At 39.0% G+C, this 18,240-nt stretch overlaps 2 protein-coding genes across 3 annotated transcripts; both read right to left on the bottom strand.

The window, feature by feature from the left end:
• Positions 1-5: 5 nt before the first annotated feature.
• On the bottom strand, positions 6-8,046 carry LOC120559293 (protein pitchfork-like). Of its 2 annotated transcripts, XM_039800917.1 has the most exons (6): positions 5,042-5,391; positions 3,915-3,972; positions 1,989-2,087; positions 955-1,088; positions 749-866; positions 6-167 (listed from the first exon to the last, which is right to left on the bottom strand). In XM_039800917.1, exons 2-6 carry the CDS (start codon positions 3,969-3,971, stop codon positions 102-104), a joined length of 474 nt encoding a protein of 157 aa, XP_039656851.1. In that variant the 5' UTR covers position 3,972; positions 5,042-5,391; the 3' UTR covers positions 6-101. The 2 variants fall into 2 exon arrangements, with proteins under 2 accessions (XP_039656851.1, XP_039656850.1); XM_039800916.1 differs by lacking the exons at positions 3,915-3,972; positions 5,042-5,391 and adding an exon at positions 7,791-8,046.
• Positions 8,047-8,141: 95 nt separating this feature from the next.
• On the bottom strand, positions 8,142-16,680 carry LOC120559286 (V-type proton ATPase subunit S1-like). The gene is made up of 10 exons (XM_039800907.1): positions 16,505-16,680; positions 14,100-14,220; positions 13,129-13,203; positions 12,840-13,033; positions 12,690-12,727; positions 12,461-12,546; positions 12,073-12,302; positions 11,931-11,963; positions 9,347-9,584; positions 8,142-9,240 (listed from the first exon to the last, which is right to left on the bottom strand). The coding sequence occupies exons 1-10, from the start codon at positions 16,624-16,626 to the stop codon at positions 9,028-9,030; spliced, it is 1,350 nt and encodes a 449-aa protein (XP_039656841.1). The 5' UTR covers positions 16,627-16,680; the 3' UTR covers positions 8,142-9,027.
• Positions 16,681-18,240: the final 1,560 nt, after the last annotated feature.

Genomic DNA, 18,240 nt, shown 5'->3' with positions numbered 1-18,240 from the left:
CAAGTCCAGGTAATGTCTGTAAAAGTTGAGGAAAATAATTTGACAAAGGCACCAGTTTTTACATTAGTATCCCGGTGGGATTTCATCCGTCAGCTTTAGAGTTAGTAGTACAAACTCAGGTAGGCCACCTTGCTTCTGTGCTTCAGGAACTCCTTTTCTTTGTTTAGCTGAAGGAAAACAAAAGAGCATTAGATGTGTTGCTTTACATTAGGAATGTATCCAACCAAATAGTGCATTTATTTAGCAGCAGCTGTGTGTACTTTTGGTACAGGGTTTGGGATCGGTAACAATGCTCAAAACATGTTTTTATCTGCACGTTAACTACTTTACCAAATAACATTTTGGGCAACACTTATTGGTATTCATGACAAGACAGATACTTATTTCTGTATAGAAAGTGGTGGGTTCACTCAAGCACTCTTACTTACAAATTGAGGTACTTTACTTGAGTATTCCCATTTTATGCAACGTTTTACTTCTACTCATTCACGACTACATTTGTCTGACAGCTTTAGTTACTTTCCAGATTACAATTTGTCATGTTCTCGTCCAGTCATGTATATCTACAAACTTGGTGGTTCAGAATTTAAATGTTTCAGATAAACTAAACGGTTCCTTGATGGGTTGAGAAAATTTTCCTACTTCTTCAGCTAAATGAATAAATAAAAAAAAAAGGGGGGGTTTGCATGTAAGAACCGGCTGCCTCTTTCAGTCTGTTTTACTGTCTGTTTTGGAGTTCAAACCTTACCTTCACCCGGAGTGACTTCTTCTGCGTCTGGGGCAGCCTGGACCAGTCGGGGTTTCCGAAGCACATGGGCCAGCTCACTTTCCTGTTTGTCACTGCATCGTGAGCGTAGGTCCCGGGCCTGTATCACAAAATGACCATGTGTCAGCCCTGTTCACCACTGTTACATTGGAGCTGTCTCTCTCTCTTTCTGTCTGTCTGTGTCTCACCCTGGGCTGTCCTCCGCTGTACATGACATGCTTCTGAACCTCTCTGTGGTTGAGTTGAAAGGGGTTTTGCCAGGAGGGGGGGCTCTGGACCGGCTTTGATCCTGCTGGTACTGCTGTGGGGAAGGGGTCGCTGTCTGGGGATAGAAATTGTAACTAATTAAATTAAACTTGACATGTTATTTACATGCCATTTAGCACTGCAACTCACAAGAGGCAGATTTAAAAAATATATATATATAACGGTCAAATCAAAGCAGTAGTGGTTATGTTCTGATCTTAGAATGAAACTTGGTACATTTATACTTTACAAATAAAGAGCTTTTAAAATATGCTTTGTTACAAATTAAACTATCCAACAGTAAAAACAAGTACAGCTGAAACGATTAGTCAATTAACCAATCAATTGTTTATTTGTAATAATTTTTGTATGTTGTACTGTAGGATGGTCAAAACAAACATTGGGAAGGCGTCACTTTAAGGAAGATTGATCTATAATCAAAATCATTTGCCATTTAAACATTTAAAAATGAGCTCCACCTCAACCAACTACAACAAGTAAAAGCCTAATCTAGATCTAATAATCTAATGATACAATATATAAAAGTATAACAGTCAGGGGGACATTTTTCTGCATCGAGTACTTTTGATACATACAGTTTCCTAATAATACTGACATACTTACACTTAGTACTGTTAAGTCAATGATCTGAATACTGTACTTCCTCCACCACCAATTTATTCCCTTTCATGGGTCAAGCTCCAAAAACAAAACTAATTCCCGTGATGCAACATAATAGGATCTTTCATCAGACCCTCTGCGACCTGGTAAATGCTCACTTCTTCCTCACCTCACACCATCAGTTTGTAATGTGTGTGTGTGTGTGTTTTTTTTTAAATTCTATTAAAAAGTCAAAGCTGGGATAACCACGCTCTTAAGACAATATTATACAGCTGTTTCACAGGATGAGTAGACAAATAAACTGAGCTCCATATTTCAAATCAGTGGAATTCCCCATCATTTAAGTTGAACGTACCTTGCTACAGGGCGGGAAGCGTGCTGCGGTCCTGGCAGACAGACCATATCCTTTCTTACTCCCCGGTGTCCTCTGTAAGTCATAGAGTAGGGTGCCAAACTGCAAGGGAAATGAAGACCTCTTTTAGTTATAAATCATACAACATAACACACAACATACAGGGCTGTAATTTAACATTGAGGGGGGAGGGGGGACCATTTTCAATTTAAAGTTAACAGTTAAACTGACCTGAAGCATTTTAAAACAAAAATCCTACATCAGGGGTCCTCAGAGTTCTGGGTGCCATTTTAGGAGCCAGCATATGACACGGCCATGTGGCATTTTTCTAACATATTAGACTATGACTTTTTCCAACATATTATACTATTACTATTTTCAACATACTACACTATGACCTTTTTATGATTCTTTCAACATGCTATAGTATGACTTTTTTTCGACATACTATAGACTTTGTGGGACTTCTAATGTATACTATGACTTTTTTCAACATACTATACTATGATTTTTTGTGTTGTTTTTCAATGTAGACTAGCGTGACTTTCTTTGACATGCTATACTATGACTTTTTTCAACATATAAAGTACTATGACTTTTGACATACTATACGATTACTTTTTTGGACATACTATGACTAACATGACAATGAGGTTTTGCAACTTTTTTTAATGTATACTATTACTTTTATGGACATAGGCCTACTACACTTTCTTTTTTGCACAATCCATACGATACCTTTTTGAAATACTATACTATGATTTTGTGACTTCTCAAAAATACTGACCTTTTTCTTTTCTTTTTTTCAACATACTTTGACTTTTTGACGACTTTTCAACATACTATACTATGACTGACATACTATACTATGATTTTTTGCAACTTTTTTCAATGCATACTATGACTTTTTTCGACATACTAAACTATTATTTATTACTTTTTTCAACATACTAAGTACTATGATTTTTTTCGACATACTACACTATTTACTTTTTTGACAATCCATACTATACCTTTTCGACATACTATACTATGATTTTTTTTTCCCCCCAACAACACTTTGACTTTAGAAATACTATATGACTTTTTTTGACATACACTGACTTTTTTTTTATGACTTTTGATATACTATACAGTACCACAAGTACTTTGGTACTATCCAGTACCATGAGTCCATGACATACTATACTATGATTTTGTGGCTTTTTTTTGACATGCTATACTATGACTTTTTCGATACACTATATACATACCTGCAAAGTAGTTGCTTTTCGGCTAAAATCGCCGTTTTTATTAGCCGGGTATTAGCACCGGACCCAGTGCTGCTAATACGGTGCCTGGTGCCTTAACGACAGTTATCTACCGGACAGATTAGCAACGCAGATTTCGGTGCCTTAGGTGCCACTGAAATGCCTGCGCTTCTCTCTGATGCTCCGAAAACGGACGTTAGAGGCAACCTAAACATCGCCGCATGTCACGCTAGTTAACACTACATTCGACAGCAGGTAACGTTAGCCTACCGTTAGCTAGCAGCTGGAGTAAACACGGTTAAAATGCTGACAGCTAAATAGTGTAAACGTGTGTCTGTATTTCACTGGAGAGGAACGTATAACAGTCTGCAGCTGCTGTTGTCTGAAAAACAACACAGATGTGTTCACTTCAAACTGGCCTCGCCAGCCCCATGCTACATTCAGTTATTGTAAAATACCCTTTTAATGGATGTTTTTTGTGAAACGGTCACCTTTTTCAGCCCTTCTGAGTTTGCTGGTATGTATATATGACTCAGCATACTACACTATGACTTTTTTTTCGAACATACTATACTATTATTACTTTTTTCTAACGAACTATAAAATGACTTTTTCCAACACACTACTCATGACATTTGTTCATACTATATAGGACTCATATACTATATATTGGACTCACCCTACCCTCTCTGGAGGACACCTTCAGGACCCGCTGCCTCTGCACAGCTAACAACATCCTGGCAGATAAGACCCACCCCTGTTATCACCTGTTCTGTCTGTTACCCACTGGGAGGCGCTACAGAGCACTCAAAGCTCCCACCTACAGACTGAAGGACAGCTTTTATCCAAGAGCCATCATTGAGCTGAACAAAATCAAACATTTCCTTGCCTTGGTGTCTGATGAACTATATTTGCAATAATACAACCAATGCAACACTGTTCATATATTGGCTGGGATGACTGCACGAGTGTATGTTAAGAGTATTTATTTGTGTATGTTTTACTTTTGTACTTTATTCAGGTACGGCACAGCAAATTTCGTTACACAAGCTTGTGAAATGACAAAGTCTATCTATGACTTCTCCCAAAATATTATACCATGACTTTATGACTTCTTCCGGCAAACAATACTATGACGTTACCCGACATACTATACTATTACTTTTTTATCGACATGCTATGGCTTCTTTTTTAAAACAATACTACGACTTTATGACTTTTTTCGACATACTATCCAATGACTTTTGTGACTTTTTCCAACATAATATATACTATGACTTTTTTTCAACATACTTTACAGTACTATGACTTTTTCTGACATACAATTGTAACACAATTCTGTCTTACAGGTCTTGTGCACAACGCCCAGATTGGTTTACGTACACTCAATGTGAATGCTCTCTATAATGCATGTCAGAAATGTGTTGAGTGTGTGACTGTCTACTTGCATGAGGATAAAACACTCCCTGTAAATGTGTGGATGATTTCACTTGCACTACACCATAACACCCATATAATCAATATACCTTTACAAAATAGACTTTACTGCACCATTTCTAAATTAAAACATTAAACCGAAATAGGTCTCAGAAATGACAATGGGAATAAAATAAAGTAATCTAATTGCCAAATTACCAATCTCAGGCCAATTTCACCAATTGGCCTCCCCCCATGTTCAGGTTACCTCGTAGCCTACTAGACAATGGCGGAGACCACGGGTCAATGCTAAACACTCCTTGAACAGTCCGGTAAAAAAGAGACTCTCTTCTACCCTACCACGTCGCCAGAGGTGCCGCTGGGCTTTACCTGGTGACTCAGTGCGCTACCTGGTTCTCTGTCGTCTTCTCCAAAGCTACAAAACTAGGCGATGATTAGCATCTGAGCTAACGTTACTGAAGTTCATGCACGCTAGTGGCGGCGTGACTTGTTGGCGGCTAAACACACTACTCCTTAAACACACTGCACTGTAACTCCGAATTAACAGCGGCTGCAATTTTATCTCTCATCCGATTAGTAGGGGTATTATATAAGTCAATGCAAAACGTAACCGTTCCGGTATACGCATTATGCGTTGGTTTTCTCCTCGTCTTCTCTCCAGAGCCGAGGTAGCTGGATAACGAGAGAGTCGCGACCATAGACATGACATGCAACTGCTGCGGTGTTTTCCCGCCCCCCAACCAATCAACAGCTAAGGAACATTATGATGTCTAATGACTGACTAATTAGAGGTTGGATACACCAACAGCATGATAGGATGCGAAACTCATCAGGTTAGGTTGTTTTTTTTACCACACCACGTGTGGTAATGGTGGTAATTACAGTACATTTCAAACAAACGTGTTGCATTCACAGTCTTTAGTAAATTCCACAACTCCAATGTAAATCTATGGATACGATTCAAACATTAGATCACACAATTAACTGTACACACAGGAACATGAAATATAACCTAGGGGTTTAAGGCAAAATAACCCTTTTTAATTAATAAAAATAACTTTTTCCGGCATACTACACATTGCTATGACTTTTTTGACATTCTATACTATGACATTTTTTGACTTTTTTCGATATACTATATTACGACTTTTTATGACTTTCTTCGACATACTATACTATGAATTTTTTCGATATACTATAATATGACTTTTTAATGACTTTTTTCGTCATACTATACTATGGCTTTTTTATCACTTTTTTGGACATGCTATAATATGACTTTTCTTGTACAATACTATGACTTTTTTGGACATTATACTATGGCTTTTTTTAATCACTTTTTGGGCATACTATGATTTTATAATGACTTTTTTCAACATACAATACTATGACTTTTTTGGACATACTATACTTTGACTTTTTGGACATACTTTACCATGGCTTTTTAATGACATTTTTTCGACATACTATACTAAGGCTTTTTTTTAATCACTTTTTGGACATGCTATACTATAACTTTTTTGGACATATAATACTATGACCTTTTTGGACATATAATACTATGACGTTTTTTGGCATACAATACTATGGCTTTTTCAACATTGCTATGACTTTTTTGACATTCTATACTATGACATCTTTTTACTTTTTCAATTTACTATATTACAACTATTTTCGACGTATACCATGACTTTTGTATGGCTTTTTTCTACATACTATACTATGACTTTTTTATCATTTTTTTGGACATACTATACTATGACTTTTTTTGACATACTTTACCATGGCTTTTTTATCACTTTTTTCAACATAATATACTATGACTTTTGTATGACTTTTTTTTGACATACTATGCTTAAACTTTGTTATGACTTTTTGTTTTTACATATTTTACTATGAGTTTTTTCGCCATACTATACTATAGCATACTAAAGTATACTATGGCTTTTTATCACTTTTTTCAACATACTATACTATGGCTTTTTCGACATACAATACTATGACTTTTTTTTTCGACATAATATATAATATGACTTTTTACGACATACTATACTATGACTTTTTTGTGACTTTTTCAACATACTATACAGTGCTATGTCTTTTTTGAGATACTATACGATGACAATTTGCAACTTTTTGCAATATACTATATTATGACTTTTTACTGTATGCTATACCATATATTTTATCAACATACAATACTATGACTTTTTGTGACTTTTTCAATATACTATACTATTACTTTTTTGACAACTATACTATGACTTTTTGTGCCTTTTTTCAACATATTATACTATGACTTCTTCAGACATACTATGACTTTTTTCGACTATACTATTACACTATACTATGACTATTTTGAGTTTTTTTATGACTATTGGCTAACTATATGACTTTTTTCTACATACAATAACATGATTTTTGTATAAATTTTATGACTCAAAGTTTTGATGACTGGGTGCCATTTTAGGGAGCCAGCATATGATTGAGGGCCACACCGGACATTTTTTTATTACATACTATGACTTTATGACTGTTTTATGACTTGCCATAATAGATCATAAAAATGTCTTCAAAAAAGTCATGGTAATAGCCTATGTCATAAAAAAAAATACCATAGTATAGTATGACACCAAACGTAATTGACATTTTTATGAATATGATTTAAAATATATTTTCTGTATTAAGAAGTAGCTATTATGACTTTTTATGACATAGCTAGGCCTACAGTACTATATATATATAGACATATTTAGTGACATACCATATTGTGGCTAGACCGAATGGAGAGTTTTGAGAGACAGCTAACTTGCGTTCACCGTTGCGCTGGAAATGTCTGTCTATTAGTGACAAAAATAAATAAATAAGTCGGACTCTATAACGTTACGGGGGGGGGGGGCAACAATTTGATACTTGTAGTCTACCCATAGCTTGTAACGTTGTAACGTTATCCCCCAAAGTGGTGATTTCTCCCCAGGCTACACGTATCATCATAAAGCAAACGACCTTAGCTATATAGCTAGCTAGCTAGTATTTGTGTGAAACCCATTGACTTTCGTTTCTAAATAAGTGACAAGCACAAATTATTCTGAAAAAAGGATGTGTGGCAGACACAAACCTCATGGTTGTCATAGCTGCTAGGGCCGATGTGTGGCGCTGGCTGTCGTGCCATTTGGTTTCCCAGTCGGTCTGGTGCATGGTGGAGGGGAAAGAGTTTCCTCTCCTGAGAGGTGCCAAAAAATACTCTCTGAACAGGAGCTGCTGACATTTTCGGTAACAAACTTGTGGGCAAGAAACTTGCGAAAACTGTACCAAAAAAAGAAGAGTCTCGCAACCAGTTAGCTCAGGCTCGACCTGCCATGACGTCGTCGTGTTTTGACTTGATGTAACTATGGCAACCGAGTTGGTACAGCTGTTCCTTGCTGGTGTAAAGGACAAAGTAAACCATTCAAAACAACTTTAAACATAATTTTTAAATCATAATTTATAGACATCTTTATTTTCAATTACAAGACAATGTACATTACATGTCATGGCAATTGCACATTAAAAAGCAGAACTGAGGCACTGTTATTAAATGAATGCACCTGAAGCAAGTAGTAAACTTTAAGGGTGAGCAGTGTTTTTTTTATATGAATAAATAACTCGTCAAGAAAATATAGGATTTAAGTGGTGGCACTTGAGTTGGATAGTCTGTAAGAGTGAGAACAGAACTAATCCCATTTTAAGTATTGGCATATTTTTGTAAGGCAATTCCAAAACAGTCACAGACAGCCATCTATTATTTATACACAGGCACATCTTGCATTAAGCAGTAGTCATTAAATTACAGTTGAGTTGAGAAAAAAAAAATGAAGTAAGAACTGAGGTCTGAAACGGTCCTACAGCATCCAGCAATCACATTCATGTTGGCACAGACAAGACATTCTCTGGTTACGAGAAATTATTGCTAATTATTTCACTGAAAATAGCCACTGTGTATGGCCAACAGTGGCACAAAAACATCTCTTAGCACATGCACTCAAAACCAACTCGTATAAAAAGGTGCATCCACTTTGGCACTTGCAAATGGGGAGAGATGAAATGGAATGCGCCTTGCAAGACAACAGTATCCCACAGACAGTTGTGGAAGGATTTAGGAGAGAAATCTACAGGAGAGGTTATCAGAGGGAAAGTCTATCTGACAAATATCTTCAAAGAAAAAGGCCCAAACGCACACAAGCTACAAGACAGGGAGGGACTCTCCTAGCAGGCACTGAAGGACTGAGGAGTGTGTGTGTGTGTGTGTGTGTGTGTGTGTGTGTGTGTGTGTGTGTGTGTGTGTGTGTGTGTGTGTGTGTGTGTCATAAAGCGCTTCAATCCGTCTGAGGCACTGAAATCGATGGACCTTTGGGGTCGTCGAATCGATCCATGGTGTTCAGCTGCATGATCATGTGCAGGCCGTACACGAAAATTAACAGCATGAGCAGAGAGGTCACCAGTCCCATCCAAATCCCTGGGGTGAAGAAGCCTGCACAGTCACTGGCATAGGAGAAATCTGTTCCGTTGGACAAACCGAAGCCCTGAATCTGTATCGGAAAATGCAGGGATGAACAGGAAGACACACGTGATGATTAAAAACGCTGCAGGAATATTGAGTGGCAGGATGTAAAATGCAGCGGTAATAAGTCGTACCTGGAAGTCGACAAAATTGAGCCTCCACTGCGTGGTGTTCTGGTTTGTGTTGTTTGGCACTAGCAGAGTATCTCGGAAGCTAGTGACGGACTGGCAGTGGAAAGAATACTCTGCGGGGGCGTAGATGTTGCGGCTCCCAATGAAAGACGCGGTTAGGCCGCTTGCCTCCAGCTGCACAGTGTCCAGGGTGAACCAGTTCCGTCCAGACACAGGAAAGAACCGCTGACTCATGGCAAACCTGGGGGTCAACAGAAGATTGTTGCTGCATCAATCATTGTACTTTTATGTAATGGTTTATGGTGCCTGTTTGAATCCTTTTGTTTTATTTTTTAGCACTGGAACTGAGCTACCATGCTGTACCAAAATAATAACCACTAACACGGTTGCGTAGCAATCATATCTAATCTAATTCATCTATGGCTTAATTGTTTATTAATTGTAAAATTACACCCCTGTGCGTCAGATCTGAAAATTCCTGACCAAGTCTTAGTATCAACAAAGACTGGGACACACAGCTTTACATTGCACTAACCCTGGCAAATGTATACACAACTAATTTAACATTTAATATAAGAAATAAGTAGTCTAAATGTGAATTATGCTGAAGAATATGGTCTGAAATTTACAGGGGCTGACACAACATTAACTGCCCTAAAATCATGATGAAACAGATTAGCTGAGATTTTGAGTGTTAAACTCTTAATAAATATTACCTAAGGATGATGCTTTTTAGTCAGTAATATTTACCATACCAGAGAAATACTTAAGATTTGAAGCTGAGTTTTCAGTGGCTTTAAACAAGTGATTAAAGCGATAGTGAGTAGTTTCTGCCGCCCCCATGAGGAATTAAACTGACGCAAGCCTTCAGCGATCGTGCACCACCCCTCCTCCAAGCAGTTAGTAGGGTTTATCCAGTCAAATTAAGGAGGACACATGGCCGGTTAGCTCAGTTGGTAAAGCCGGCGCACACATGCAGAGGTTTATTCCTCGACGCACAAGGCCCAGGGTTCGAGTCCGACCTGTGACGGTTTTCCTGCATGTCCTTCCCCCTCTCTCTCGCCTTTCATATCTCGGCTTTACTATCCAATAAAAGCAGAAATGCCCAAAAATTTAAAAATAAATAAATTAAGGAGGACACGTGGATGGACTCTTCAGAAGAGGTAATTATCTGGTAATTGTTATGTCCTCTTTGTCTCCGAAGCTTAACGCTGTTGTCCTTTCTCAGCGTTGACGTAAAAACGCATCACTCGAGCTGCTGCGTGCAAAAGTCGCCGGACTACACCATTTAGTAAACATATCCATACTGAGAAATCCACAGAGAGTTTTGTGGCGCTGATAGGCTTGAATAGCTTTGTATCAACTCATTTGGCAATGGCTTCAATGTAACGGACATCCATCAATATAAAATAGTTGTTATACTATCACTTTAAAAGAAATTACACTTATTTGCTGGTCTTTCCCAGAGTTACATTAGAAGATCGATACCACTCTCATCAGCCCCTTAAATATGAAGCTACAATCAGCAGTCGGTTATCTTAGCTAAGCATAAAGACTGGAAACTGCTGGCCTGGCTCTGTCCAAAGGTAACAAAATCTACCTGCGAGCACCTCTAAAACTCACTTCCTAACACGTTTTATGTTCTTTGTTTAATCTCTGAAATGTAGAGTAAACCAGTGGTTTTTATTGGGGTTAAGGTGCACGGATCTATTTCTTGGCCAGGCGCAGGGGAGTCTCTGCTGGTCACCTGCAGAAGTCACTGCGCTCGGCCAAGAATCACAGTTTTTACACTTCTGTTGTTGAACCGATTAAACAGACGAGATATAACGTGTTGATTAGTGAGCTTTAGAGGGGGAGGAGGATTTTGTCACCTTCGGACAGAGCTAGAATAATTGCTTCCAGTGTCTGTGCTAAGCTAAGCTAACCGGCTGCTTGCTGTAGCAACATATTTAACAGACAGATAAAAGAGAGGTATTTATCAAACTTTAAGTGCTCATATTATGCTCATTATCAGGTTCATACTTGTATTTAGAGGTTGTACCAGAATAGGTTTATGTGGTAGCCTGACAAGCCAGACCCACATCAAGATGTTGGGTCTGGGAACTCACCATTGACAGGGCTCAATCCGAGGGGCGGGATAAACGGTTGTCTTTCAAATACCCTCTGCACTAGCACTACAACCAGGCAGAGCAACAAAGAAGATATCGAAGCTAGCTGATAGATTAAACTTTTGCCGTATCCTACAAGTACAGCTAGCTAGTCAGTTGCAGAGTAGGAGGGAGTGCCATGCTAGGCGAGCATTATAACGTGTGTTACAAAGTGACCATGTTTGTCTCTGAAGTAAAGGCTGGACTACAATAGAGCTGTTTGGAGCAGTTTGTGAACAGTGTTTTCTGTTGGAGATGGTAAGTCCCTTTGGGGTGGACTTTGGGCTTTTTCACTTTGTAAACCTATAACGTGCACAAAAAAACACAATAAAGGAAAGGGGAAAAGCCAAAAAGCATAATATGAGCACTTAAAAAAAAAATAATAAAAAAAGACTTCCCAAAATGTCCAACTTCTCCTTTAAATTAAATGATTGCCTTACCTTAGTGTAAAGTTTTCATAGCTGAGGACAAGCCTAAAGTGAGAAAAGAAGAACACATTTAAAATTACTGCTTTCCTTTAAATAACAAAAAAAACAACTGACATTCTCTTGAATTAACAGAAAAAAAGGCTGGCTATCTCACAGTGAGTTGCTGTTGTTGCACAGGGATCCTGTCAGGGAAGGTGTTTGTGCAGCAAGGTCTGTCCACTCTGAAGTGCTTGACAGGCTGACGCTGAGATTCTGAGCCCAAAGCATTATGCAAGGGCCACTGCCGGTTCCATTAAACATGATGGGCGCTTTGACATCGGGAACTACCGCTTGGAGCAGGGAGCGCCCCGCAGGCTGGCTAGAAAAAGATGTCTCTGATATCACCTGCGGAGATAAGTAATCAAAGTGAATAATAGAATGCTTTATGTCTTCGTATGACATGCCTGTTTGACTTTTTTGATGTTGGGTAAGGATAGAAATTAATTATTACATTAATGTATTGTACAATTCTGGTACATGATGTGCTGATTAGAATATCTTACTCGTGATGGCTGGAGTCCTGTGTATATCGCAGTGTATGGGACATTTTTGTCTTTCATGATGCTCAGAACTTTCCCAATAATTTCATCTGTTGAAAGCAAAATATACTTGAGTTACACAGTGCACATGTCCGATATATATAAAAAATAATATATATAAAACAACTTCATTTAGAGTGACTAAAATGCTGATCACTTTACACCAAGAAGTTCCTTACCAGTAAAAACTTACCATTGTCATGTAGGACTTTCTTGCAAGACTTGTCCAAGCTATAAAAACAGTAAACATGTTTATTTTCACATTTTTATTCGTGGACAATTGTCACACAAAAAACCTGTACTTCCATAGACTGATACGCTGCAGAACACAAGTCTCACCCACCCAGTACAATAGGGAAGATTGATGAGCAGCAGATTGCTGGCAGACGTGTTGACGCTGAGATGTGACAGAGTGTCGGCGTCGACGAGCAGAGGCGAGACAGCGAGCTTCTCTTGCAGCAGAGCCAGGATGGCAGAGGAGTCCGACCACTCCAAAGCAGGGAGCGTCACTGACGAGGAAGAAGACTGCATTGCAGCCTGAAGAGGAGCGAGTGGAAAGAATGATCAGTATTTATCAATCGGACAAAATCATCTTCGTTTAGGACTTGTGTGTACAGTTCTAACAAACCTACCTCAAGGTTTTGAAAGGCACTGTCCTGCTTGTTTCCAAACACTCCGCCAAAGACTGTGAAGTCATCTTTGCTTAACTGAACACCAGGGGGGGGAACAATAAAAAGATCACAATTGAATTTACATGAGCAGAGAAGTGGAAAAATGTGCAAACGCAAAACAACTAAAATATAAATCAGTCACAACAATGAGGATCCACCACAGAGAACAGACCCCAACGATGTGCTGAAGAGGAACTGCCAAAGGGGAAGTAATGCCAAAGCTCACTGTCACACCAGAGTGAGAAGACTGTTACACAGAGTCACAGTGCAAACTGCACATGACTCATTACGACCCTGTTTTACACAACTCCGTGCATATCCAAGGGCTATCTTTCTAATAGATGAACAGTAAAAATGAGGGCTGCACGATATGAGGAACATTTCTTATTGCGATTATTTGGACTGATATTGCAACTGGGATATGAACAACTTTGAAGGGATTCCTTTTGCAAGGATCTGTACCAAACAAAGATTTTTTTTCTCAAGTCTGTATAATATTACTTTATGGTCGGGACATCTCTGCAGCACCCCAATTATACTTAATTCAGAATGGTATTTTGACACATATTTTGCCCCTGCAATTTGAATATTGCACTAGTCCATAATGCAGTTTCAATAATAATTACAATTAATTGTGCTGCCCTAAGTGAAATCAATACACATCTGTCCAAGCTGCTGTTTTAGGTACTTGTGAACCTTCGTCTGTCTTCCCTAAGCTATGTCAGAGTGTGAACGTGTGGCGAGCGGGGAAATGGGATGGGTACAATTATTTTCTGCCCCCGTCATCTTCTGTGCAAAAATAAATAAATAAATAATTTGATTCAAATCTGTACAAGCGGAGTCCTTCTCCTCAACACTCTTCACCCTTAGCTCCAATCTGTTTAGTGACTGTAAGCTTGTTTGCTGTAGAGTGTCTCGGGTCGGGGACTGACCTTGTCCTGCAGGAACAGCAGCACAGTGTGGGGGCCAGAGCCAAAGGCAGAGGTGAGGTAGGCACTCAGCTGTTCATTGGACGTGATGTGACCAGCTGCAGGTGATGCCAGTGGTGGTAAACTGAACACGCAGGAAAGACGAAGACAAATTGTGATATCTTATACAATTGTCAGAACATCAAAAAGTACAATCATCACTTCAAATCAATTCAGTTGTCTTGCAAAATGCCATCACTCACTCATAACATTTAACTTAAATACACTTATTAACCAGTTCAGCACTGCCTCCGAAATGCAATTTCTGTTTAAGCCAAGACATCAAGGGAATGGCGTCAATATAACAGATCACACTGAAACTGAGTTGTCGTATTTAATTTGTTATCAGACTTACAATAACTAGGGCTGGGTACCAAATTCGATAAATTTTTTTTTCCAGGCACCAACCAAATTGCCTTCTTAGTATCAAATGCCTTCTCATTCAATACCACATTTCAATACACAGAAGGCAAATCTCATCAGCGTCAGTGAGCCAATAAGCATGCTTCTACCAAGATCTAAATCTATTTCATCTCTGATATTTGCCCTTACAATACAAAACATGTGTTGGCATAGTGAGACCCTCAGCTAGTTGTGATGTCTTCTTCCTCTGACCAAACCACCTCATACAGCAGTATACTTTCAGATTTTCCTTCCGTACGAGCAGCCTGTCTGTTGTCTGTCTGCTCCATAGATTAGGGAACTGTGCGACCTATGAAATCACCTCCTGTAGTGTAAATGTGTTTGAGTCACTTTAGTTTACAGGTGGCTCTCAGTTCCATTTATTTTTATTACAAGAATACTAACTATTTATGTCACAGTGTATAAACACAAAATTAAACTTTATTTATCCTGGGAGAAATTGAGAAGGGCATCTATGTCCTATGTTCCCCAGCTCAATATGCCCTGAATACCACTCGTTAAGACCTTTCAATAGGTTTTTTTTAATGTTCTCAGCAATGCTTTTTCCCCCTAGGTCAAATGTTTAAAAGGTCCCACATGGCACGAAAATTTCACTTTATGAGGTTTTTTAACATTAATATGCGTTCCCCCAGCCTGCCTATGGTCACCCAGTGGCTAGAAATGGTGATAGGTGTAAACCGAGCCCTGGGTATCCTGCTCTGCCTTTGAGAAAATGAAAGCTCAGATGGGCCGATCTGGAATCTGCTCCTTATGAAGTCATAAGGAGCAAGGTTATCTCCCCTTTCTCTGCTTTGCCCGCCCAGAGAATTTGGCCAACCCATGAGAAAGAGAGAGACATCACACCACTAAGGCCTATATAAAAGAGACTTCAGATACAGTATTAGGGGACCACTAAGGCCTATATAAAAGAGACTTCAGATACAGTATTAGGGGACCACTAAGGCCTATATAAAAGAGACTTCAGATACAGTATTAGGGGACCACTAAGGTCTATATAAAAGAGACTTCAGATACAGTATTAGGGGACCACTAAGGTCTATATAAAAGAGACTTCAGATACAGTATTAGGGGACCACTAAGGTCTATATAAAAGAGACTTCAGATACAGTATTAGGGGACCACTAAGGCCTATATAAAAGAGACTTCAGATACAGTATTAGGGGACCACTAAGGCCTATATAAAAGAGACTTCAGATACCTTTAACGTACATTTCCCTGGGTCAGTTACGTTGAAGTCTGCCAGCTACAGCTTATAGCCCACTGACGTTATACTTCTGGAAACATATGTCCTCAAATGTGCGGACAGACAGTTTTCTTCACTTCAAATATTGATATCTCCACAGTGGCTGACTGGGTTTTTACCACTTAAACTGTATTTGAAACATCCATCTCTCTTTCCTGCTTTTGCAATGTGATGTGCGAATACAGCCCTCGCCAGCCTCTTACAATGAGGACTCAGGAAACACAGGGACGACCCCGTACAAATTGCTGTGCAGCAGTTGCGATACAAAGTGTGAAGAGTGCAAAATATTAAAAAGCACATGACACGAGCATGCTGATAAACATGCCTGAGAGCGGTTAGAAAAGCGGTTTAATCCATTTCGATCCCAGAGGCTAACTCACTTCATCACTGGGTCATTTAAATAACAAATAAACGCATTCAATTGTGAGACATTAACTATGGATGTATACACTGTTTTGAAATACTCGTGTTTCTTGTTCATTGTACCAAATGAACTGAGAACAAGGAGTCAAAACAAACATATCGTTGTTAGACTTAAAACTATGAATTTCAGCTAGCTAGCCGAGATCCGACAAGCTTAGTCTCATCTGGATACAAGTAGAAACACAGTTAGCAACAAGTGTTAGCATTAGCATGACGAACATCCGTGCCTGTTACACTGAGTCTTACCTGACAAATAAATAATAATAAAGTGGCTTATTACCCGTCACTGGACCACATTAGAAGTGGCACTTGAGCAGCAGAGCTCCGTGTGGCGAAAAGGGCGAAGAAAAGGCCAATAACAGCCATTACTGGCACTCTACTCGAGCTCCTTGAGCCTGCCATCTTTCCTTTTTTCCGCAACGCTATGCTCACGTGACGCAAACCAGCTGACAGTCATGTGCAGCCAGCAGCCGGAAGACAGACAGAAGGGAAAATACTTCCTGCTTCTTTCATTGTGCCTCAGTGATCCTGATCCTGATCCGTGGCCTGTCCACAGCTGTCCTCAACAACACCACAAAGGGCTGCCACTTTGCTCACTTTGTCTAAAAACTCAATGATAGTTTAATTTGGATGCACAGCTAGTTAGCATTAGCTCTCAGGAACCAACTGTCACTGCTGCCTTTGTTAGCTAAACACAGTAAACATATTAAACATTAATAAGGAATAAACAATAACTACAGAAATAATTACAAAATAGATGTTTAGCATGAGAAAAAGGAGACTGAATGGGGTTGGGTGCAGAATGCAAAAAAAAGATATAGCCTACTTTGTGCAATGGCCAGATGTATAGTCCAGGATGAAGGTAAGTGCAAAGTGCAGTGTTGGGGGACGTGGAGTCAATGCTTGTCAATGCTAATGCAGCTAAGTGCATTTACTCAAGTAGAATAGAATAGAAGGCCTTTATTGTCATTGTACAGAATACAATGTAATTAGGAGCGCCTCTCCTGATCAGTGCAGCTAAAGACGCAGGAAAAACATCTTCAAAAACAACTTAAGCATAGGCTACATACATCCACTGCTGACAGCACAGGTTCAATAAGCAAATAAGTAAAATAAATGAATCCAATGTAAATTTGCACTAGAATACGAGTTTGTGTTGCACTGGGATAAATGTAAACACTTCACATATGAATGTAATGGTTGCACTATAATAAATCAAACTATTGCACTACTATGAATGTACTTTTTGCACAAGATCCAGAAGGTTGTCCTCGAAAGAGGCATGTGATGACTGTAGCCTAATGGTAGCCTACAAATTCGAGCTACTTGTACTTTGCATGCTACTTCATAGCCTAATTTTACCCCACTATATCTCAGAGGTAGTAATATTGTACTTTTTTTACTCCACTACATTTCTCTGACTGCTTCAGTTACTTCTCAGATGACAGGTTTTCAACCTCTTCCTGTCCAGTAAAAACCATGTATCTCCAGACGTGTTGATGTTGTAGCCTACGTTTGTGATGAACTGAAAGACGAAGTGTTCCTTTGTGTGTTGAGAATGTTCTCCTCCTTCTTAAGCTAAATTAAGTCTTTAAAAAGGCTCCTGGATCAGCTGGAAAATGCATCGTCACAGGGCTGGTTTTCTGACACGAAGAGTGAAGAGTTTTAAATGTTTTTAGAGATGTACATGATTCTTACAGGACAGCAATGCTACAAACACATGATATTATAGAATACGATGCATTGCTGTAGATTAAACTACCAACAGTTTATAAAGGAGTTCAAATGAGCACAACCTCAAACATCTACAGCAGGAAAACTGCACATTATACTTTTACTTTTGATAGTGGAGTATTTGGTATTAGTACTTTACTTGTAAAGGATCTGAATACTTCCTCCACCACTATCAAACGATGGATACTTCAGTGGTGTTCAGCAGAACATTTGATGCTATAACAACAAACAATAAACGTCATAAAACGGAATGTGCCATAAACAGCCAAAGGCCGACCCAAT

Source organism: Perca fluviatilis, chromosome 5 (genome assembly GCF_010015445.1).
Source record: "Perca fluviatilis chromosome 5, GENO_Pfluv_1.0, whole genome shotgun sequence".
In the NCBI taxonomy this organism is placed as follows: Eukaryota; Metazoa; Chordata; class Actinopteri; order Perciformes; family Percidae; genus Perca; species Perca fluviatilis.
The sequence above is the reverse complement of the archived record's forward strand: the minus strand, read 5'-3'. Positions and strand labels throughout refer to the sequence as shown.

Bases quoted from the DNA above. Each gene is read 5' to 3' on its own strand.
- LOC120559293 (XM_039800916.1), bottom strand. From the start codon at position 7,940: ATGTCAGCAGCTCCTGTTCAGAGAGTATTTTTTGGCACCTCTCAGGAG. The intron at 867-954 runs GTGAGACACAGA...TTTGTGATACAG, and splicing joins ACAGCGGAGGACAGCCCAGG to GCCCGGGACCTACGCTCACG. The intron at 168-748 runs GTAAGGTTTGAA...GTTTTCCTTCAG, and splicing joins AGAAGTCACTCCGGGTGAAG to CTAAACAAAGAAAAGGAGTT.
- LOC120559286 (XM_039800907.1), bottom strand. From the start codon at position 16,626: ATGGCAGGCTCAAGGAGCTCGAGTAGAGTGCCAGTAATGGCTGTTATT. The intron at 13,034-13,128 runs GTAGGTTTGTTA...GCTCCTCTTCAG, and splicing joins GTGCCTTTCAAAACCTTGAG to GCTGCAATGCAGTCTTCTTC. The intron at 9,241-9,346 runs GTACGACTTATT...TTTCCGATACAG, and splicing joins TCAATTTTGTCGACTTCCAG to ATTCAGGGCTTCGGTTTGTC.